General features: G+C 32.6%; 1 protein-coding gene across 1 annotated transcript; it reads right to left on the bottom strand.

Moving 5' to 3' along the window:
• Nucleotides 1–4,350: 4,350 nt before the first annotated feature.
• Nucleotides 4,351–19,172, bottom strand: LOC134271704 (uncharacterized). The gene is made up of 19 exons (XM_062753913.1): nucleotides 19,109–19,172; nucleotides 18,945–19,007; nucleotides 18,742–18,792; nucleotides 18,432–18,464; nucleotides 15,807–15,910; nucleotides 15,661–15,720; nucleotides 14,472–14,591; nucleotides 12,458–12,592; nucleotides 11,942–12,085; nucleotides 10,829–11,056; nucleotides 9,066–9,377; nucleotides 8,880–8,953; nucleotides 8,634–8,673; nucleotides 8,424–8,543; nucleotides 8,089–8,316; nucleotides 6,486–6,770; nucleotides 6,213–6,374; nucleotides 5,503–5,787; nucleotides 4,351–4,988 (listed from the first exon to the last, which is right to left on the bottom strand). Exons 4-19 carry the CDS (start codon nucleotides 18,461–18,463, stop codon nucleotides 4,768–4,770), a joined length of 2,550 nt encoding a protein of 849 aa, XP_062609897.1. The 5' UTR covers nucleotide 18,464; nucleotides 18,742–18,792; nucleotides 18,945–19,007; nucleotides 19,109–19,172; the 3' UTR covers nucleotides 4,351–4,767.
• Nucleotides 19,173–24,172: the final 5,000 nt, after the last annotated feature.

Here is a 24,172-nt window from a genome sequence, read left to right as displayed (position 1 = left end):
CAAAAGAGGTGTAAGCGGAGCGCGCCATTTCGTGAGAGACTGGGAAGCTCCCACAACGCTCCTCCTACGTTCTACTACGATCTCTCTACGTTCATGGTAAGGGTGAAACTATACTTGAGAAAATGCCCTTTACACAACGTGGTAAAGGCTGTGAAAAATCTGCGGTTGCGAGATATATATATGCATCATCCCCAAAATCGTACTAGAAAAATCTATGGTTGCAAGATATATACATCACCAAAATCGTACTTGAAGCGTAATACAATCGTAATATGATCGGCACCACAGAAGCGATATCGTCGTACAGTCATCTTGGTCTGCGTAGCGTCGAGTATGATTTTGTACATGTACGTATGTCGTAAACGCAGTAAACACGGCCGATGGTCGGTTAACGGTCTGTGTAACATCGTAGTAGAAATTTTAAAACGTGTCAGTAGCGCGTTTGACGAAGAGGCATCGCAGTACGGTCGTAATGAAAACCATAATTTGCCAAATTGCTCGATTTAGACGCCGATCGGCACCGATCAGCCCCGATACAAAACTTTTTTTTCAGAGCATGGGTTGATCGAGATTATTCTCGTAAAGTAGCAGCGCTGTGTGAACGGGTGGTTACGTGCAATGTCTCCTTTTCAACCTCATTTTGGGATACCCTAGCAAAATCTCACAAAAACATTACAAGGTGTTATAAATGCCTTACAAGATGACAGTTTATCTCTCATTAAATTGTTTCCAATGAATAAAAAGCGCTAGCAAATCATGAAAAATTCCAAGCAATTGCAACTGGGTCAAAAACTTACACAAACACACACCCTCCGTCACCCTCACAGACACACACAAAGAACAAATATCTTTCATAAGATGTATGTAAGAAGGCAGCACGACAACTAAATGGTTTGAAATGGATTGCATTCTTCAAAGCAGTCTCTGTTATCCTTTAGGCATGCCTTAGCTCTTTGTATCTATGGCGAGAAAAGTGCAGCGTACTCATCCTTACAGATGCCCCCAAAACTCTGATGAAAAAACTTGATCCCACCTCTTATGTTTTACAGGTCTATGTTTCCTCTTCTCTAATTCTATATTGTTTTTTATGGACTTTTGAGTTTTTCTCCACATGTTTCATTACAACATACATGTACTAGTATCTGTATATGATAGTGTACAGTCTTCCTTTGATTGTTTTCATGTCTTTTTGGAATAAAAATATTTGACAATGGGTAAGATCTAGCGAATATGGCAGAGCTCTTTAAACTTTTTTCTGTCAAAATTTCATTTTTTTCTCTAAGCTAATTTTCAACAGCATTGTCAGGTAAAGGAATATTTCCCTTGATGCCAAAATTTGAACTTTCTTTGAAGAAAAACTGTTTAACTTTCCTTGGTTCAATTTGGACAAAAAAGTTACTATTGATAGTCCTTCATTTGGGTGTATTCACCAGCGTGGCGCAACAGTTAAAGCGTCTGCTCTAAAGTTGCAAAGTAAGGAATTGATTCTTACGTCGCTGGTTCGAATCCCACTGTTGAACGTGGAGACCGGTCCTTCGGATGAGACCTAGAAACCGAGGTTCCCTATTGCAGTAGATGCACCAAAAAGATTCCTCACTGCTGAATGGCCATGAGTGCCGAGTATAAGACAAAATTTTAGAGTATTGGGCTTTTTCACTGGACCTCTTGATAGCCCTGGACCATTTTTAGCTCACCATGAGTCGAATGCTCAAGTGAGCTTTTTTGATCAAAAGAACTTTATTCGGTAAAAACCAATATTTGCCCCCCAAATCAAACTTTGATGGAGATATATTTAATTAAGTTCTTAAACAGGGGAGTATATGCTGACTTCAAAGCACTGAATATTTTCATAAGTAATGACGCCACATGTACGTAATGACGTCACAAACATGACGTAAATTTCAGTTTTCTATGAATTTTACAGAAAAATATACACATTTCGTCGATATTTTGAGTAAAAGTCACCGAGCGCATGTGTGTTCAGGATCAATATTTTGATACAATGTGAAGAATGATAATATCAATGAAACATGTTAATATCGTTCCTGAACAAACTTGCGCTCTATAAATTTTAAAGCTAAAATTGTTGAAATTTTGTCCATTTTGTCCTCTTTCTGAAAAAGGATATAAAATTGGACTAGTTTATGACGTCATAAAAATGAAAATTGTGAATACACTGCTTTGACACTATAATATTTTCTGTTAATTTATATTTCCCATACAATTTATTGAATTCAGCACATTTCAGGAAGTTTTCAAAATTTGACTTTTGTGGGGGCAAATATATGCAATATACCGCATATAGTTCTTTGTCCGTCGTCTGTCGTCATTGACGTTGTAAACTTTTTACATTTTCATCCTCTTCTCAAGAACCGCTGGGCCAATTTCAACCACACTTGCCAAAAAGTATCCTTGGGTGAAGGGGATTCAAGTTTGTTCAAATGAAGGGCCACGCCTTTATTCAAGGGGAGATAATTCAGAAATAGTGAAAATTTGTTGTTATGTTTTAAAAATCTTTTTCTCAAGAACCACTGTGCCAGGAAACTTGAAACTTATATAGGGAAGCATCCTCAGGTAGTGTAGATTCAAGTTTGTTCAAATCATGACCCTCGGAGGTAGGGCAGGGCCAAAATGGCTGATTAAAGTTTTACATTGAAATATGTAGGGAATTTCTTTAAAAATTACCTTCTTAAGAATAGCAAAGGCATGAATGATCATATTTATGGAAGCATCCTCAGGTAGTGTAGATTCAGGTTTGTTAGAACCATGACCACAGGTGGTAGGGCGAGGCTTCAATGGCGGATGGAAGTTTAACATAGAAATTTATAGGGAAATTCTTGAAAAGTCTTCTCAAGAATAGCAAAGCCATGATTAGTCATATTTATATGGAAACATCCTTAGGTAGCGTTGATTCAAATTTGTTCAAATCATGACCCCTGGGGGTTGAGCGGAGCCACAACATGGAGTCCAGGTTTTACATAGAAATATGTTGAAAAATTCTTTTAAAATCTTCTTTTCAAGAATGGCAAAGCCATGATTATTCAAATTCTTATGGAAGCATTTTCAAGTAGTGTAGATTCAAGTTTGTTCAGGTCATGACCCCTGGGGGTAGGGCGGGGCCACAAAGTAAGTTCAAATGTAAAGGGCTATGAAGACACAGGTAGTCAAAGAAATATGCAAGCTTAGTGTAGATTTAAGTTTGTTCAAATCATACCCTTTCCCTTTAAGAATTGGTTGGGACCACGTTTGGGTTTGAACTTTTCAATAATAAACTGATTTCTGCTTTTTACCAAGCTACAGTGCTCAGGTGAGCGATGTGGCCCATGGGCCTCTTGTTTTGACTGGACCTCTTGGGAAGAAAAATGAAAATTAGTAACACAAGTTTGGGGCTCTTGGTTCTCTTTACAATAGTTAGACCACTCTCTTTCTTTGATTCCACATTTTTTAATGATCTTTTTTGGCTGTAAAAAGTGTTGCTATGTTTTGGAATCAATCTCGTAAGCTTATCAAATATTTTATTTTATTTTTTTTAATATTAGGGTTTGAAGATTGATTGATTGTAAATTTTTAATGTCCCTCTCGAGTATTTTACACTCATATGGAAGAAAAAAAATGCCACATTAAAACACGTGTTTTGTCTTCGACAAAGGCACCTATATATTTCATGAAATACATGGAGATAACGAACAGTATTTAAGATCGAAAGTCCGTTCAATAAAACAGAATTGGAGCAGAGCAAACTCGGACCTCCAAAACACCAGAGATGGGATAAGGTGCCATGGAGGAATGAGCATCCCCTACCGACAGGTCTCATCCGCCATGTGCTCCTTCTCATGATCGGGATATAACAGAAAATCCGTCGACAATTAAATGTGTATACAATGGCCTAACAATCAGTATGAAAAACTTCAGTCAGCATTTGACTAAATGATGAATTGTAGGTGTTAACAAAGTGATTGTACGAGACTGAGCAATACTGATATTCATATCTAAATATGAAGCCTTTTTTTCGACTTTATGTTATTTAAAGCTCACCAGGATATATCGTGTCGACATATGAATAAAAATAACCATTGTTAATTGACAATATAAAGTCGATATATCTGTTTTCGTCTTTTCACATATAAGAAAATAAACAAAATATGCTTAATATAAATACAAAAATAGATCTGCTAACAACGGGATGCGATTGGTATCCATGGGGTTTCCAAAGGATTGGTGAAAGACCTTGTCTCCAACAATTACATAGATATCGTCAATCAGAAATCAATCTTTTTTTCAAGTTCAGAGTACTTGTTTGTACAATCAGAAAGTTTTTTAACAAAGTAATTCAGTAAATGACCAATAACAAGGAAAGAAACATTACGAGTTCCAATTTTATAGAAAATACAGCTGTGAATGCAAGCCTTGAATTTCTCATGAGAAATGGTTGTATTTGAAACTATGAAAAACTTTAGACGGTATAATGCACGCTAAAAAAATCCTTTATACAATATGTCATGCGTATTTGATATGTATTGCCCGAATTGGCGAAAACAACGACATTAAAGAGTACAAATTCTCATACAATATGTTCAAACTTCAGGACATATCCAATGTAAACTGCAGTCCACAGATTATGTATTTCAAATGAAAATGTACAGAATTTTCTTCCAATAAAACAAGACGGATTGAATAAACCGTGTTCATTTGCGTAAATATGTCTGCATTTGCATGTTGTAACACCCCCCCCCCCCTTTCACTAAAATTAGTAAACAATTCAAATAATCACTGGCGGAGATTCCAAACTTCTTTGAAAATCTCCCGATTCTTTTCGTTTCCTTTGATAAAATTCCAAAACATTTCTGCTCTTTTTCTGCGACTTTCGCCTGAAGCACTGTTGCATTTCTGCTCTATATCTTTGGGTACATTTCCAATTTTTTCAAAAGTTTCGACCATCATCTGCGTATTAAGCTCATCCAGTATTTCTACCTCACTTGGTAGTGTCCCTAGAAAAAAGTTGTTCATCGATTTATATCAATCGTGTAATGAATAACAAGTTAGAAAATAAAAATATGTTAAAATGCTTAGATAATCTTGCATCCAGAAAACGATAAATAACATTTAATTATATTGTAAATAAAAGTAAAATCAATATATAGAACATCTTTTTTTGATTAGTGTAAATGTTATCATTTGAAGAATCCTCCTCAATTGCAAACAAAGCATTTTTTTTTTGCTTCATATGCACAAAAAATTTATAAATTGGGAGTTCGACATTAAAACCATGACTAATTTTTTTTTTCAATTTCGTTTTTTATTACCAGTATAAATACAAATGAAATTAAAGTAATTCACTTATACATAGTTGCCTCATTTAATTCCTCCCTTTCTCTCATTGGATTATTCGTAGTTATTTTAGGAAAATTATTTTAACTTGCAGCGTCTAGTAATTTGGTCTGTTTGCAGTAAAATACACTTTAGTTTTATTACAAAGGAAATCAGAATAAATGAAATAAATACCTTGGTCTTCATATGAATTAATAGAGCAATTCCTCTTTTTACATTGGTCTCTTGGACGTTCTATATATTCAGATATGACCTTCCACAACTCATCTCTTTTCTGTTTAGGCAACGTTTCTACAATACCCAAGAAAGTCTTGATTTTTTCTTTACGGGTTTGACTCGACAGTATAATTGTGATGTCTGTATTTCCAAGTGCTTTCCGTATTTGTTTGTTGTTTAAAAGATCCATGGGTTCCATTTCGTTCAGTAAGAGTGGTCTTTCCGAAAGGCAACTGTCATTTTCTAATAATACAAATTATATTGATAAGAATAAAATGTACTTCAACAAGACTAATAAAATGCATTTGAAAATACAACCACAAAATCTAGTCCCTTTTCCTTGTTGACTTGTTATCACAGTGGTGTACCTAGACTAGTTATGAGCACACAATGTATGTACTTAAAATGTAGCTTACAGCTTATAGACTTCAAATTTCTCAAATAGAGTAAGTGGCTCAAATCTTATTGTCATCATATATTTTACTTGTTGAATTAGAGAATTAAAAGTTAAATATTTTTTTCATTTCAAGTCTCAAGAATCGGTTAGCCTTTGGTCAAATTTGGTAATCTCCTGTTAATTTCTGATTATTTAAAAGAATCTTCCCAATTAAGTTTTTTTCATTACTTTTGTAGTCCCTCTTTTCATGGATTAATGATATTTTTGTTACCTGTTTGACTAGGCTTGTGTTTGGTTCGGAGAAACACTTTTGGTTTATCCATTGAAATCTTCAATTTGCGAAGTACAGTCGAAACTGCTACCTTCATATTTTTAAAAGTATTTCCTTCGTGCGTATTGGTCAAGTGGAGATGAACGAATTCTGGAATTTTATCTGTGTGAAAAAAGATACATTACCCTTCAAACAATATTATGTTGGTTAATAATATTGTTCACTTCCTTTGTCAGTAGGTTTTGAATATATTTCATTTATAATAATCCTTACCAGTGCTGATCACGACTGCGTCTTGACCACTTCTGATTCTACGAACTCCCTTTCGAGATAAATGGACTGAAAACTCGTCCGTTTCATTATTGATACGTGACATAAAATCTGTGGTAGATGATTCTAAAAGCCGGAAAACAATAGTGACAGACCCTTTCTCTAATCCAACGATGACCATTTCACCACTGTCAACATCAAGTTCTTTAGCCAACATATTTCTGATATCATTCACTTCAGTCTGACATTTTTCCAACTCCTTCTCGACATACACTCTAACGCAATGTTCTGTTGTAAACAAACATTGATATGGATTAAAATAACAGTTTTTTGTCCTTATTGATGGATAAAATTTAAATGATATATATGGAGAAAACGAACATTTTTCAAGATCAAAAGTCCATAAAACAATAAAAAAAAAACAAGAGCAGAGCAAACACGGACCTCCAAAACATCAGAGGTGGGATCAGGTGCCATGAGCATCCCCTGCCGACCGGTCACACTCACCGTGTGCTCCTTGTCATTATCGGTAAATAACGGGAAATCATCGTCAATTCAGTGTATAAATAATAAACTAACAGTATGAAAAACTTCAGTCAGCATTCGCTAAGTTGTATTTGCTGACAAGGTCATTGTATCGCCATAGAATCTACGAAATGATGATTTTAAACGAGACTGCTGACACTCCTGTTCCATCAACTTGTTTGTCAATAATTTCCATCATTTTAGAAATTGTACATACGTAGAGCATGCTCTTGCGTATCGAATCAATTGATGAGAGATATAAAATTTAAAGAAAAAAACTAGAGTTACTGTGAGCACTGAGCTCACAAAATGACAAAAAAATACACCCGCCTCCGATATAATTGTAATGGACATATGGTTATTATGACAAAGTCTATGTTTTGCTCTGGAAGACACGAAATTAGTGTAAGATTAAAAAGTAAAATATTAAATGCACAATGACACTTTTAAATGAAGAATCTGTAAACGTATCATTAAATTTTATTCGGTAGTATAGGAGGACTTGCAGATAAGAGATGTTATAGAAAAATTTAAAAAGTGGTAGTGTCAATGTTTTGTTATGGGAAATCTGTAATATGTTTCTATTCAAAAAGTAAAATAGGAGGTCACAATGGCACGATGTAACAAAGATTCTATGAAAGTTTCATTACATTTCACTCAGTAGTATAAGAGGAGTTGCGGATAAGAGATGGGTACCCCAAAGTGTAACAGGCGGACGGACATTCCTATCACTATAAACATGTTTCAAAACTGTATCACCAAACCTTTATTAAACATTGGAGTTAAAGCCTTCGAATAATACATTTATTGTAATATTTGATTATTATAATATATTGATAACTGTAACTAATAACATTTCAAATAATAAAATTTGACATAAGAAAATCGATTTATATTCATTACATTATTTGACTTGATAATGTTTATTTGTGACAACTGATTGGTTATCATTGTATACGTGTTAATATATTTTACTTGAGTCGGAATTCATTATTTAAGAAATAATCATTCAATTCCAAACTTTTGTTTTTTCCAATGTTTTGAAATGTAAAGCATCTATAAAAGATTGATTATCACTTACTCTCATCCCCCTCTTTCTCTGACAAATTCGAATCGAAGTAAATCAGTGGAAAAAGATGCTGGTGCTTCGATGCAAAATCAGAACATCTAGTGCTCAGTTCATGCGCAGAGCATTTCTCAAAAATCCATTGCAGGAAACAGATATTATACTCAATTTTAAAATCCTCTTTTAAGTTGTTCAAAAGTCTCTGTGCATTCAATCCCTTCATCGCTTCTTCTTCTACAATGCCTGAATATAAAATAAAAATAAAATAGAACAAAAAAATCAGATCCAATTCAATGGTAGGTTGCTGGTAATTTTTTTTCTAGAATTAGCTCTTACAGCTAATTACATACCCTTTAGGACCTCTTTCATTGAAGCCAAAACATCGTCAGTAATTGAACCTGCTAATTGCTCTAGAAAATTCTTCATAGTCGAATTTCTTTCGTGTTCTTCTTGTTCTTCTTTGACAATCGCTGAAAAATTATGACATTTGATACAAGTAAAAGGTGCTGTGCGCTAAAACATTAGAATTACCACAAATAATAACAATATAATTTTAATACCTGTTTGCTTTTGGCCTTTGTCTTTGTCAGCATTCATTTTCTAAAATCAAATTAAATTTAATTGTAACTATTTATAATCATATACAGAACTTTTGTTTTTACTAGAGTCAATATCAAAATAATTGTATATTATCTTTTCTACAGTTCTATGTAATGAATTGATTAATATGGTATTCTCTTTGTTACCCTTTGTTTGAATACAATCAAATTATTGTTATTGAATGTGAAACTGTGATTCTGTTCTACCTCATCTCTGCCTCCTGAGACTTTATCACGCATCTTTTCTGGGTTCACATCATGTAGCTCTTCATGCGCTATTTCTTTTAACATTCAAACATATAAGTGAATTAGTTTTTTTTGCAAGTATGAATAACCAAAGCATATATTTTTAGAAATTCAAAGTTAATAAGCAGTGTAAGTAATTAGATTTACCTGGTTTGTAAACGATTTCATCCCTGATGAATATTTCGAAAACTCGGAAGGTCAAATGTCGTAAAATCAGCATTCGATATGTGATGTACTTCCATGAATTCCTCTCAGAAAATATTGACCTTAGGGAAGGTATTAATTTATCCCTGACCATAAATGTAAGTATAATGCTTCCTTGTTGTATACCAACAAGTATAACATCATCTGGTTCAGCTCTTAGAAATGTAGCGAGGCCCTTTCGCAGTGTATCTAGCTCACCTTTGTTGTATGAAGCGATATTCTTACAATGAATACGAAACACCACTTTTTCATAACCTACAAAATATGCGCAGTATGTAAAGTTAAATACCGGAAAACTTTATTTATTGAAAAATCTTCAATTTCACAGAAAATTTTTTTTCCGGTTCGAGCTTAAAAATATTATTCAAATAATATTTTCTGACATATTTGTTTTATATTTGGATAATATCTCTATTTGATACACAAGAGCATGCTGTACGTATGTTAAATTCTAAAACGAGCCAAATTATTGATAAACAAGTTGATGAAGCAAGAATGTCGACTATCTTGTTTGAAGTAATTATTGCGTAAGTTCTATGATCGATAAAATGACCTTGTCAGCAAAAGAGTCTAGAATTAAGTCAAATACACACGGACGTTTTTTTATTCTAATTGATAGGCCATTATTTATACACTGAATTGTCGACAGGTTGTTTTGTAATTTCCCAGTCATGATAAGGAATACACAGGGGTATGACAAGTCATCAGGAGATGCCCATTCCTCCATAGCACCATTGTTTGAATGTACATTTGAGCTTGCATACGATTCGATTTCTCCATTTTCACAGTATTCTTATTGAAAGAACGAAATCATGTTTGTGACATAAATCACATTAGGTGTTATCGTCATTGCAATATAGCAAGAGTCTTTTAATTTTTTTAATTTGAGCATGAGCATTTTTGATCTACATGTATTTCAATATTTCTGTCTTAAAGTGCGTATTTATTTAGTCAAAAATTAAGAATTATGTAACCTATAGTAAGAATGAAGTATAGGGATTTAACAAACAGTATTCAAGCTCAGAAGTCCATTAAATAATACAAAATTGGAGCGGAGCAAACAAGGACCTCCAAAACATCAATGGTGGGATCACTTGCCATGGAGGAATGAATATTCCCTGCCTACCGGTCACACCCGTCGTGTGCTCCATGTCATGATTGGGAAATCCGACAATTTAGTGTGTATATAATGGCCTAACGCTTAGTATGAAAAACGTCAGTTAATGATTTATTGTATTTGCTGACAAGGTCATGGCATCGACTGCTGAAATATTCTTGTTTCAGCAACTTGTTTATCAATAGTTTAACTTGTTTTAAAAATTGTTTAAAGGTAGAGCATGCTCTCGCGTGTCGAATCAACCGGGAGATATAAACCCCCTATGGATGTGGAAAAGGTATACGATTACTGCATAAGAGAGTTAACGATTGTAAAGTTAATATAGTTTGATTAATAAGTCATGCCCATGATTAGCGTAAAGATAATATATTTACATCTAAAGACTGCGTTTCAGTCTATTTGTTCTCTAAGTAATTCATGAAATGAATTTAGGATATTGAAAAGAAAAAATAGCATTTTTTCTTACAGTTTTTTCTTACAACTTCGATGCATTCTCAAATTGCAAAATAACACTGGAAATAACTCACAGATATATGTATTGTTTTAAATGAATTAAAATTTTGAATTAAAAAGCAAACTAAATACTTACCGTTCAGTTTAGATTTGGTTTTTTCAAAGTAAAACATCTCATCATCTCTGCTCTTTGAGTACTGCAAACATTTTTTGTACATATTTTCATCGGGAGGTTTAATTGCCAAGGCATATGCTTGAAGTATTGTCACATTATTGTACAAAGACAGCTTATTATCCATGTACTCGAGCAACCCCTTCGGTGTCCTCACGTTATCTAGTTCGGGATCAGGGTCACACATGCGGTCTACAAAAAAAACAACTTGCAATGTACATGCACTTCCTTTTGCCTTACCTATCATTTTACCCGATATGTCTATCGGTCTGATATCTTGAGAATTGTAAGGTCTCTTGTTACTGACCTCCTACCTTTGAACGTGACCTTTGATACACCTTCTAAACCATTTTATAGTGTTAAGTTTTGAAATATACTAGAATTATAGGTCACTTGAACTTGAACTTTGTTTTGTTTTGAATATATTTTATTGAAAAAATCAAAAAGTTGGAGACAAGTTTTTTAAAATCTTACTAGTTTAATTAACTACTAGGTTATGTCATGGAATCGAAATAGTTAGTACATAAAACAATCAATTGATTCAGAACTGAACTTTATTCTAATAATCATTGACCTTGGAATTTATCAGAATTTTACAACTTAGATTATTGTTGTATAATACTCGTTTATAAAAAATATTATTTCAATTATTTTGCATATTTGTTTTTTAACGTTAAAGCTGTTTCTATTTTCGCAGTTATAAACCTTTCCTCAGTCGGATCATTAAGTTTGCTCAGCATATTCACACATATTATTGCCTGTTCGTTTTTCCAATTCATAATTCATGTAAAAATTTATTTTGGTCTCTACTTTCCAAATGAAAACTTCAATGCATTTAATTCGTGAACAAGTATCTTAATTATGTTACTGTATACTAATTCTGACACTGAATATGGCTTCATTAATAAACATTTGAACAAAATTATCTGAAATGCAACCTTTCTCATCGGCATTTTTTTCAAAACAGATCTCTTTTAAATAAAAAATGTTCCACATAGTAGTAATTTAATAGGCATACAGTTACTCTTTTTAAAATTAACTATTAAGTAAGATGTATTTTTTTTATCTGACAGAAACCTTTTAAAAGTTCTTTCATTTTTCCTGTCGTTTCAGCTGACATTTCTTCACTTATATCCTGCAAGAAGTCACTGAATTCTTTGTTACAGGAGAATCTGGTAAATGCACTTAAGCCTCTGATAGTTTTACCAGATTTACTTTCCTCTGTAAAAAAAAAATAATTATAATCTATAATTTCCAGGAAAGGATATTTTAATTGATGATTAAAAAATTTTTGAACTCCTGTCTCGTAATGATAAAAACATAAATGTGGTAAAAATAAGAAATTAACTTATAAATGTTTGCTCAGTTTTTATAAATAATTTGGATAGCATGTCAAACCGTTTGCAAATGCACTAAGCCTGAAAAATCTATTCAATATTCTTTACGAAATTAAAGGTCACATGCAGAACGTGAATCATGATTGATAGTATGCATCCTTAATGTCACTGCAATCTTGGCTTATACAATCTTTAAAAATGATCAACTTTGGTTTGTTATATTATATCAAAAGTTAAGTGAACTTGAATCTTTTACCATTTTCAATTTTGATGTCACACGACGTTTGTTTAACTCTGCTTTTCTCGTCTCTTTCTTTCACCTTATTTGAAAATCTCTTTTCTTCAGTTTCTTCATGGAAAGTTTTTGGATCAGTATTATCTTCATTTTTCTCTGAAATTGATGCATGTCTTTTATCAAATTAATGAATTTATGACACCTTTTTATTTTCAGTTCTTTTTTAGATACACAAAAAACGGCTTTTTCATTAAATTGATTTGGTTCCAATATTTTAAGATGTTAAATCTATTCATTTAATATTGAAATGATAGACACAAAGGTAGTTCAAACGAGATTTGTGAATTTTCAAAGCATTTTACCCACTATTTCTAAATATTGACGTGAGTAACGGTGACAGACATTATTTTTTAAAGGAAAATAAGCATAGAAATGAATCATTTGACGTGCTTTTCTGCAAAAAATTTTAAAATGCAACAAATTCATGACGTCATATTTCCAAAATTGTCTTTCTTCATGCCCTATTTTATAATGATTTATGATTTTCATCCACTCAACTCATATTAAAACAAATTTCATTTTTTAAGAATAATAATTGTTGGTGACACAATTAAGCCAAAACCGTAACTTCTTCCATTTATTCAATGTAATATATAAAATCTGGAATTAAATTATTAAAACCACTCATTTTTAAAAATTTTGCTCTTTACCAGAAATTAGAACATACCGTTTCATGGTCGAATTTAACTTTTAATATACTTATAATATGGGTTATTTTTTCTTCCGAAAATGCCCCTGTGGCAACGCACTTTGACAAAATTCCGCACTTTGAAAAAAAATTTCAAAGTGCGTTATTTGGGACAAAATCAACGCACTTCGAAAAAATTTTTCAAAGTGCGTTAAATTTGGGACCAACTCAACGCACTTTGAAAAATTTTTTCAATGTGCGTTAAGAGTCGACTACATCAATATATTTTACCATGGACGCACTTAACGCACTTTGAAAAAAAATAATATTTTAGTCATGGAAAAATTTTATTTGTTATTTATCTTTCAAAAAACTAAGCCTAACCCTAACCTCATAAATGAATTGATTTTACTCCCGTCGAAAAGAGGAGAAGACGGGTATAAGATCCCTCAGTCCAAATCTTTACCTTTCCAATACGTGTCGGTAAAAAACGGGGGAAGGGAGCAATAAACCTAAAAAGGGTACGCTGCATTTTCAATGCTTATACGATGTATATATCTTTCCAAAATAAATGGGGGGCTTAGCCCCCCATCCCCTCCCCTGGCCCTTTGCCCAGTCTCGATGCCTATGCTATACTCAAAGCATTCATATAATTATGTATTTACCTAACTGGTATGATGTTGAAAACTTTCAATAATAAATGAGTAAATTAAAACAGATGAAAACTAGAAATTTTTAAGTACAGTAAAAAGTATGAGAGAGAAAGAATTTTCATAGATTTAAAAAATCAAATTGGCCCCTTTTTATTATGATAAATGCAAAGTTGCTTGAAGCTGTCCTCTGTTAGTGCCCCCTATACACCTTTACATCTTCTTATCAAAGACTAGAATTAAAAAAAAAAAAAAGAAACGAATCAATGAACTTAAACAATCATCACTCTTTTTTTCAAGACCCTTTAATTTTCCCTTTTATTTTATCAAAACCTTAAATATCTAAAACGTCAATATCTCAGGTCCTACAGTGACTTTATCATAAAAAAAGTAATCAAACCAGGATCTGTTATTCATCATACCGATTATTTGAAGGAATATTGATCAATCTTTACATTTTTTTCAAAGTGCGTTAATATGGTCGATATTAATGCACTTTGAAAAAAAATTATTTTTTTTCAAAGTGCGTTAGCTTGGTCCCAAATTTTAACGCACCTTGAAAAAAATTTTCAAAGTGCGTAATTTTTCAAAGTGCGTTGTAACCTGCCCCTCTGTAATGAAAACGTACACCAACTAGATACACCAATATAGATTATTATTATTACAGGGGTTATTAAAATCTTTATATCGTCTTTACCTGAATCTGAGTCCAATGTTTCTATTGCAGAATCGCTCCCCTTGATGGCCGCATTGTCATTGTCACTTGCTTTGCTTTCATTATCTGATTGGTTGCTGTCCCTCGTAGGTGGGATAGATACTTAAAAAATGAAGTGATTTAATTTGTTTTTGTTTTTTTTTTTCAGTGGACAAACTAACATCAGAAATTGTTCATAATTTTCTTATCTTCAAGTTCATTTTATTTACCCAGACCAATCTATTGGTACATGGGGTATTGTGCATAAATAACATATATACATTATATACAATATAAACAGTCTGGTCAGAGGTACACAATATAGGAAACATGACAGAAGATTAAGGGTAGAAAGAAAGAGTGGGGAAACATATCAAGGAGGACAGACAGCAGCATAGATTTTTTTGATAAATATACAAAGTTTTTTCATCACTTTTTCGTTTGAGGTTGACATAAGTTGCATGAATTTAATAACATTCGGTCTATAAGAATAATAATTGCCCAGATAATTCTTTTTATCTTAAGTGATCCAACAAATTGTTGAAAGATTTCATATCCAACTACATAGATAACAGAAACTGAAGAATCTTCGTGTGTACAATTAAAAGCCTCCTATGAAAATAAGTTTACAAATGACCAGTGACAGGGTAAGTAAATTTACGATAACGAGTTTTGATTTATTTTGAATAAAAAGCCAACTGTTTATGATTTCAATAAGTCTTGACATTATTTTCTGTCGGGAATGACTGATAAAGTGTTGGAATGTCGTACAATTTGATGTTACTAATTTTAGTATAATTTTCTGATTTCAAATTTTCTGTAAGTTCCTTGGAGTTTTTTTACGTATTCACATCTGATTTACACCACTTCTCGAATCGTTTTACATTACGTCTGAAGTTTCTTCTTTACTGTTGTAAATATTTTAGTGAGAATTAAATACTAGTAGAAAGGCTCTGTAGAACATTTCTGGAGCCCGTTACGTATCTTTTTGTAAGGATTTTTATAAGAATTTAGAATGTAATTAATTCAATTTTATTTTGATTGTTAGGAATACAAAATAAAATATTTTAACCATATGAATGGACGATTTTGAAGACTTTCCTCCTAAGAAAGTGAGTTATGGGGTATAAGTTTGACACACAGTATATTATTCAAAAGTAAAATAAAATGAAGGAGAAGCAAAACCACTTACATAATCGTTTCATTTGTGTTTCATCATCAACCATGTGTGTTTCATTCATCCCAATTTTTTCTACAATAAAATATGTCCATGGCAATTCAATCATTTTTCAAGAGATCTGGTAAATTTAATTATCACACTTTTTAAAAAATACATACTCAAACACTTGATTAGTCTCCTTCTTTTGATGATAGTTAATATAATAATGCCTGCAATAAAAGCTCCTACGAAACCCACGACAGGTAACATCCAGTACATTTCACTGTAAAGTAAAAATCTTAAATAAGTGATAAAATCTATTAGTAATACACTAAAAGTAGTAATAAATGCACGTGTTTTCTTAAGTTCAATGAAATTTCTGTAAAAAAACTACGAACATGTACTACATAATTCTATTACATGTGTTATACATGTGTTATACTATGTATGAAACACGAAGCGAAGATGGTCTAGGACTGTACGAGTAGACTGTTAGTTTTCTCGATATATTTTATTTCAGAGATATGAATACTTTTAATATTTAGACATTCTAATTAAGGGAATTTTAAATTACTTCTAATTTCTATTTGAAAATTATTATATTTAGATATTTGTGACCTTATTCATTCATTAAAATAATGCTAACTGAGTCAGTGTATATTCCACACAGTCATTGACAATTTGAAGTGATATATTATTTATAATATCGAGTTTGTGAAGATAATATTTTGGATTAGGTTTGTAAAGTTCTTGAAACGAAAGGATGACATTACAAAAATAGTGTAAACAAATATTCATAAATTTGTTAATACTGCAGATATCAAATGCTTAAAGTTCATTGGGATTAATCTGTTCCCAAAACTTTAACCTGGTCTCTTGTACGGAAAATATAGGTCAGATTCAGCATCCAAAGCAGGTCTGATAGCGTCCATCCCTAGATGCATCATCCATGCAAGTTTGATTCAGGTAGGTCTTATAGTTACTTGGGAACGAAAATGTAGGTCAGATCCAGCATCCGAAGCAAGTCTTGTAGTGTCCATCCCTAGATGCATCACCCATGCAAGTTTGGTTCGGGTAGGTATTTTAGTTACTTTGGAATGAAAATGTAGGTCAGGTCCAGCATCCGAAGCAAGTCTGGTAGTGTCCATCCCCAGATGCATCATCCATGCAAGTTTGGTTCAGGTAGGGCTTATAGTTACTTGGGAATGGACTTGCTCCAAAAACTTTAACCTGGTCACTCGTCTTGGGAATGGACCTGCTCCAAAAACTTTAACCTGGTCACTCATCTGGAAAATATAGGTTAAAACCAACATCTGAAGCAAGTCTGGTAGTGTCCATCCCCAGATGCATCCTTAGACGAAATTGTTGATATTTTTTTAATAAACTTGTTTGTCAGTAGCTTACAATTAATTTTTTTTGTACGTAGAGCATGTATTTGAAGTTTTGCGTATCGAATCAACTGAGATCTATAAACTCTATATGCAGATGATACGGCTTTATTACTACATACGCTTAAGGGAAGTTGAAGATTGAAAAGTTGAAGTCATTATGTTTATCATACGAAAACTTTGTTCTAAGGTCTTCGGTACCATTTACGTATTTTTCATGTAAAAAATGAAATAGAAGTGTTAAAATCTTAAAGCCATATATGGCGTAACTGATCAAAAAAATATATTTTTGAAAAATACAAAATAAAGTAAAGAAATATAGTTAATACATTTAAATTAAAGCTTTTCATACAATTCTGAACAAAGAGAACACCTCGTTTCATCTAATAATACGATTTTATCTTCTCTGTAATGTGTTATTTAAATCTTTTGTATTTTCTTCCGAGTCGGAGAAAATTCCGAGAATCCAAATTAAATTGCGATATGTTCATAACGCAATTGACTTAGATTTTGTAATTTACGGAAAAGTTCTATATTTATATAAAGTAATGATACAAATAATAAGTTCTTATAATTTTAGTCTAATAATTTTCATTGTACATACGCCATATATGGCTTTAAATCTTTTATTTCAAGCTCACTGTATTTTGTCAACAGATGAATGGAAGTAACTATTCTTAATTGATAAATATGACTACAAACAACTTTGCTGTTCATAATTTTTTTTCTTTGTAAAACTTTGATTCTCAATTATTGCACCGTCCTTTTTCTTGAAGAAATACTAGTAATCTGAACAACTTGAATCGACACTGCGTATTGAAGGTTTAATATAAATGGGGAGGAAGTTGAAAATGTGAAAAGTTTACAGATTTAAGAAAAGGCAGACAAAATCTGATCAGAAAAAGGCGCATTTAATTTCCAAATACCGGTTATTAGCACGAGATGGAACCGAATTATTTATCGAGTATCAAGTACGTAGCGTAAGCATTACCAGTATTGCCCTTTGAATTTATAGAGGCCAGGGGTCCGTTTTACAAAAGAACTTACAACTAAGACCAAAATTTATTCTGCTTGTAACTTTCATATTTGCATTAATTTGAAAATGGGTTTAAACTTTTTAAAAGGAATGTAGAAAGATATTTTCATGATAGTAATATTAAACTCAATCATTATCTCTGCAAAATTTTACAATCAACTAAATCTTTTGGTCTTAATTGTAATTTCTTTTGTAAAACGGGCCTCTGGGTATTATTTTTATCATTATTCGTGTATTACATACAAATAAAAGTCAGGAGTTGTCAATATTAAAGAATATAAAGCTTGAATGTAATTTCTTGACAGAGAACCCCTTAATTCTTTCAATGTTTATAGTTTCTATTTTTTTTTATTCCTAAAGATAAAATTCACACAACTTACCTTCCGCTATCATATTCCGTGACTGGATTCATTCTCAATTACAAAATGTTAATAGTCAAGTTAATGAATATACTTATTTTTTAAATTTGAATTTCGTTCATGAAGATAAATTTGAACACGTTCTCATATTTTTAATGTTTCATATGTAGTATTGGGAAAAATTCATTGGATCTTTTTTCCAAATTAAACTATGTGAATAACCTTTACATCGGATACATTCGGACAATGATGTTTTGCAAGAATAATTTTATGAACTAGGAACTAAGCATTCTTTTTACTTGTATTTGATTGCTCTCTAGAATAAACTTACCCAACATCCGGAAGCCTTCCTTTTTCTGAACTTGGATCATTGTTTGATGAGCTATGAATGTATGATATATTATATATTTTTTTTTTATTTAGACAGCAGTTCCAATGACATGAATCGGGAAAAATTATATAATTCATAATATAATAAATTATATCAATTATTTTTTTTTTCATATATCTATATCTATATTTTCATATATTTACTTTGGTTTGAATGAAGATTCCAGTCGGGTAGTCCTTGTTAAAAGTACCGTGGTAGCTGGGGTGCTTTGGTAAAAAAAAAAAGTATACAGTACATGACAATAGATATTCACTGAACAAAACTCTGAACAAGAATTTTTATATTGTATCTGATCATATATACTTACGAAGTTGATTTATTTATGCACTTTAAATCTGCTTCATAGCATCCTAATTTTATTTTCAAACACATTGGATCTGGAAAAAAAAATCAAAAACTATTTTAAATATTTTTTTTATCATTTTTGCATAAAATTTAGGATTCATAATCTGACATGCAAGTTTGTTTGGGAAAACACAGCTACCAAGGGAGAACGTTCCAATCTAACTCTAATCAGTGTGTTCCCTTCTTCAAGTAAATTAAAATTTTCAAAATAATCTTTTCTTTGCCTTAAGTATATGTCAAACAAAAAAAAAATTTGCCGCGAGGCGAAATGGTAAGGGCATTCTCTCTACCATCTTGGAATAGTAAGGTGTCCTTTGCCGTCCGTCGGTCTGTCTAGCTTACGCCTGTCTGTAAACATTTTTTTTAAAATGCTATTTCAACAGTTTTGGGTGTCAAGTATGGGTCTAAATCCGAGGTCATCCAACGACAAGTGCTTATGGTTAATTATACAATTGAACAATTTTTAAAGGGTCGTTGAACAAACAAACCATAAAATCCCTTGCACACTGTCTAACGCATTGCGATTTTCAGAAAAAAAACAGGGTTTTTTTTACAGATCTCGTCGTTTTACGAAATAGAAGTCATTGAACTTATATAATATTGTCGCCGAAATACCTGGAAAAGAAATGACAAAGCAAAGAATATTTTCTTGAAGAAACAAACAATTCATAAATGAAAAAAAAATTAAAAGATAATAAACAGTGATCGACCTTAAAAAAAACTACGAACAATGCAATTATGTGAAGAGGGCATTAACGTGGACCCCTAGAAATTTTAGAGCTTGCGTTAGGTGCCTAGGAGGAGTTGTACCCGCTCTTTTCCCGCCGGGAGCCTAATGTGCATCTATTAATCATGTCGATGGAACATTCCATAGTCATATTTAGTATAAAAACGAAAGCTAAAGTGCGACCAATCATAGGAAAATGTAATAATAGAAATTACAAAATGCTAAAACGTTAGACTATCTCGACCAATCATAGTAAATGAAAATAATTTATGTGCTTTCAGAAATTACCCGTTTTGGGTTTGAAAATGCTCTTTTAATCTATTACACTATCTCAATTTTTAAAGAAATGGTCGTATTCTATTGAGAATAATTTGGGAGTTCAATGAAATGAAAATTTGGTTTATGCGCTTTCATGCGAAGACGAGCATCACGTCCCTGCTGTGGGTTTGAAGTCAAAAAGACATAATAAAAACGTTCTCTTATTGATTTAAACTTAAAACTATAATTATCAGTCTGTTAGCCTTATGTCTATTACATTCATAAATTATGTGTTACTGGAAACGTTTTGTCAGCTGTTCTACTTGCATCAGATTCTTTTGAATCTTAGATCAAGCACTCTAAAGACCTACTGTACCACGCGGTCGACGTAACAATCACTTTGTACTTGTCATACAGAATGTTTCGTTTTGTTTGCGAAACAGGGCGGGACTTATTTCGAGCTAACGATCTTGCAAATAAATCCGCCTTATGTCTCTCATACAATAGAAAACCCTTACCCTTATCACGTAAGTATTGACGTAACATTACCTGTAAGCACCAGACTTTTTTCGCAGTTTAAAATTCTTTATTTTATTAATATTACAGCCATTAGGGAAGCAATCCTAGTTGTTTTAGGCATACCAAACCATACACATTGCTAGGACAATGGATGGAGTAAACAAAAGTTATTTAGAATTGTCAGAGAGGAAATATAAGAAAGCTTTCCAAAGTATGATAGATCACGAAAATCAACTCCGACACGTTCTTCTTTTTGAAGATTGGTATGGGGACATTAGAATCTTGACCCGGCTTTCTCCATATTTATGGTTGATTCCTTTCACCGTGACAGTAATTATTTCAACTGTTTTCAAGCGTGCTAAGTTACTGGGTTACACCCAGAAGTACCTCATCACGATAATGGTTCTGGATCTTCTGTATTCTCTTCTGACCGGAATTCGAGATCTGATTCTTCATCTCTTTGATTTGGACTACGGTTACATAGAATATAAAATGTGCCGTGTTTTACTTTTTTCTTTTTATTTGCAAAATGGTTTGCATGGAACATCGCTTTGGATCAAATGTATGATGTCTTTTACCCACTACATCCTTATTGCTTTTCCATTGAAATTCAAAAGTTGGAAGCTAAAAAAGTTCGTCATTATTTTTGCGATGTTGAACCTGGCTTTTCTGGCATTCTTTTTTGTGTTGCCTATCATCATGCCCCTAAAAGGAATATGGACTTTTAAACTTTCTGAAAGAGATAACAGGTTAAAAGTAATCGAAGCATGCGCAATGGACTTTGATACAGGTTTTTATGATGGTGTTTTCTTTGCCATATTGCAAAAGTTCGTAATTTTTATTATGCTGGGTTATTCGTTGGCTATTCCAACAATTTTTGATATAATTCTGATATGTATCCTTACTGTTTTAATGTTAAAGCACTTAAAACTTTTGTCAGGCATGGCACGTTCAAACTTCAAAAGAAGCCGTGTTAAATATCTCATTTTGATGAAAATGAATATCATTCTTGGAGTATCATTCATACTCCAGGAAGTTCCAATATGTACCTACATCATCATTATCTTAACATCAGATGGATCGCAACTTCTTCAAGCTGCAGGGGTTTACAATGCTCTATTGACTCTCTCTTTTGTTATCGGGAAGCCAATCGATCTTATTATATACGCCAGTTTAAGTGATTGTTTTCGCTCTGAATTTCGTAAAATTTTCCTTAGAGGCAAGAAATTGAGGATATTTAGCATTCTGAGAAATAACACAAACACAGATGCTCTTACAAAGCAAACAACCGTTTAAGAATCAAGCGATACAGAAAATATTACTGCAAAATGACAGCGCAATATATTGCATTGCAAAACAAACGCCAAGCTTTGCGACAATTGCTCATTACACATAGAGAAAAAGATTTGAATGATTTAAGGAATACAGGATATTATTATTAAGAGCACAATATTTATATTCCTTACGACATTTAAGTATCTATTTGTTATTATTCCTTAAAGAATTGTGTTATTTGTCAGTCCGTCAGTCCTTTTTTTTATACCCAACGCAACAAGATGCGTAAGGTATAATGTTTTTGACCCGTCCGTCTGTCAGTCATTCCATTTTTTTTGTCAGCGGAACTCCTCAAAAATCGCTGCACAGAATTTCATCAGACTTTGCAGATAATTAGGACACAATGTGTAGATGTGCATATTACCAGGAAATTTCAATTCCATTGTTTTTCCGGGAATTTCCGCATTTTTACACTTAGATTTTGGCTATATCTTGAATATAGAGATGAACAGATTGTCAGCGCAACTCCTTATAAACCGCTGCACACAATTTCATCAAACTTTGCAGATATTTAGGACACATTGTGTAGGTGTGCATAGTACCAGGAAATTCCTATTCCTTTATTTTTTTCCGGGAATTTTCGTACTTTTACTACACTTAGATTTTTGGCCATATCTTGTATATAGAGATGAATAGTTTGTCAACACAACTCCTCATAAACTGCTGCACACAATTTCGTCAAACTTTGCAGATATTTAGGATACATTGTGTAGATGTGCATATTACCAGGAAATTCCGATTCATTTATTTTTTCAAGGAATTTCAGCACTTTGACTTTTGGGGGAGCGTGGGGTATGTAAGCTTGATCACTTTTTCTTTCATTTTGGATTTCATCAAACTTTTTAGATATTTAGAACACAATGTGTAAATGTGCATATTACATGGAAATTCCGATTCCTTTATTTTATCCGGGAATTTCCACACTTTTCAACTTAGATTTTGGCCCTACCTTAAATATAGAGCTGAATAGTTTGTCAGCGCAACTCCTCTTAAACCGTTGCACAGAAATTCGTCACACTTTGCAGATATTTAGAACACAATGTATATTTGTGTAAATTACTAGGAAATTCCAAATCCATTATTTTTCTTGAAATTTCGGCACTTTTCAACTTAGATTTTTAGGAATATCTTGAATATAGAGATGAATAGTTTGTCTCCTCATAAATCTCTGAACAGATTTTCATCAAAGTTTGCAGATATTTAAGACACAATGTGTAGATGTGCATATTACCGGGAAATTCTGATTCCTTTTTTTTCCTGGATTTTCAGCACTTTGAGTTTTGGAGGAGCGTTGGGTATGTGAGCTTGCTCCGATTCCTTTATTTTTTCCGGGAATTTCCACACTTTTCAAAACTTTGATTTTTTGAGCGTGGGGTATCTTGAATATCACCTTTTTGAAGTTTGTCAGCGCAACTCCTCATAAACCGCTGCACAGAATTTTTTAAACTTTGCAGATATTTAGGACACAATGTGTACATGTTCATATTACCAGGACATTCCAATTCCTTTATTTTTTCCGGGAATTTCCACACTTTTCAACTTAGATTTTTGGCCATACCTTGAATATAGAGATGAACAGTTTGTCAGCGCAACTCCTTTTAAACCGCTGCACAGAATTTCAACAAACTTTGGAGATATTTAGGACACAATGTGTAGATGTGCATATTACCAGGAAATTCTGATTCCTTTATTTTTTCTGAGAATTTCCACACTTTTTAACTTAGATTTTTGGCCATACCTTGAATATAGAGATGAACAGTTTGTCAGCACAACTCCTCTTAAACCTCTGCACAGAATTTCGTCAAACTTTGAAGATATTTAGGACACAATATGTAGATGTGCATATTACCAGGAAATTCCGATTCCTACATTTTTCCAGGAATTTCGGCACTTTTCAACTTAGATTTTTTGGCCATACCTTGAATATATAGATGAACAGTCTCCTCATAAACCACTGCACAGAATTTCATCAAACTTTGCAGATATTTAGGACACAATGTGTAGATGTGCATATTACCGGGAAATTCTGATTTCTTTATATTTCTCGGGATTTTCAGTACTTTAAATTTTGGGGGAGCGCGGCGTATATGAGCTTGCTCACCTTTTCTTTCATTTGAAAAAAAAAAAAATTGAATTCCCATTCAAGAAATAATTTGAAAAGTTTTTTTTTAAAATACAGAACCCTAT

The sequence above is a fragment of the Saccostrea cucullata genome, unplaced genomic scaffold, assembly GCF_032062105.1.
Source record: "Saccostrea cucullata isolate Sc308-1 unplaced genomic scaffold, CSIRO_AGI_Scuc_v1 ctg8654, whole genome shotgun sequence".
NCBI classification, from domain to species: Eukaryota; Metazoa; Mollusca; class Bivalvia; order Ostreida; family Ostreidae; genus Saccostrea; species Saccostrea cuccullata.
This window is presented reverse-complemented; position numbering and strand designations above follow the sequence as displayed.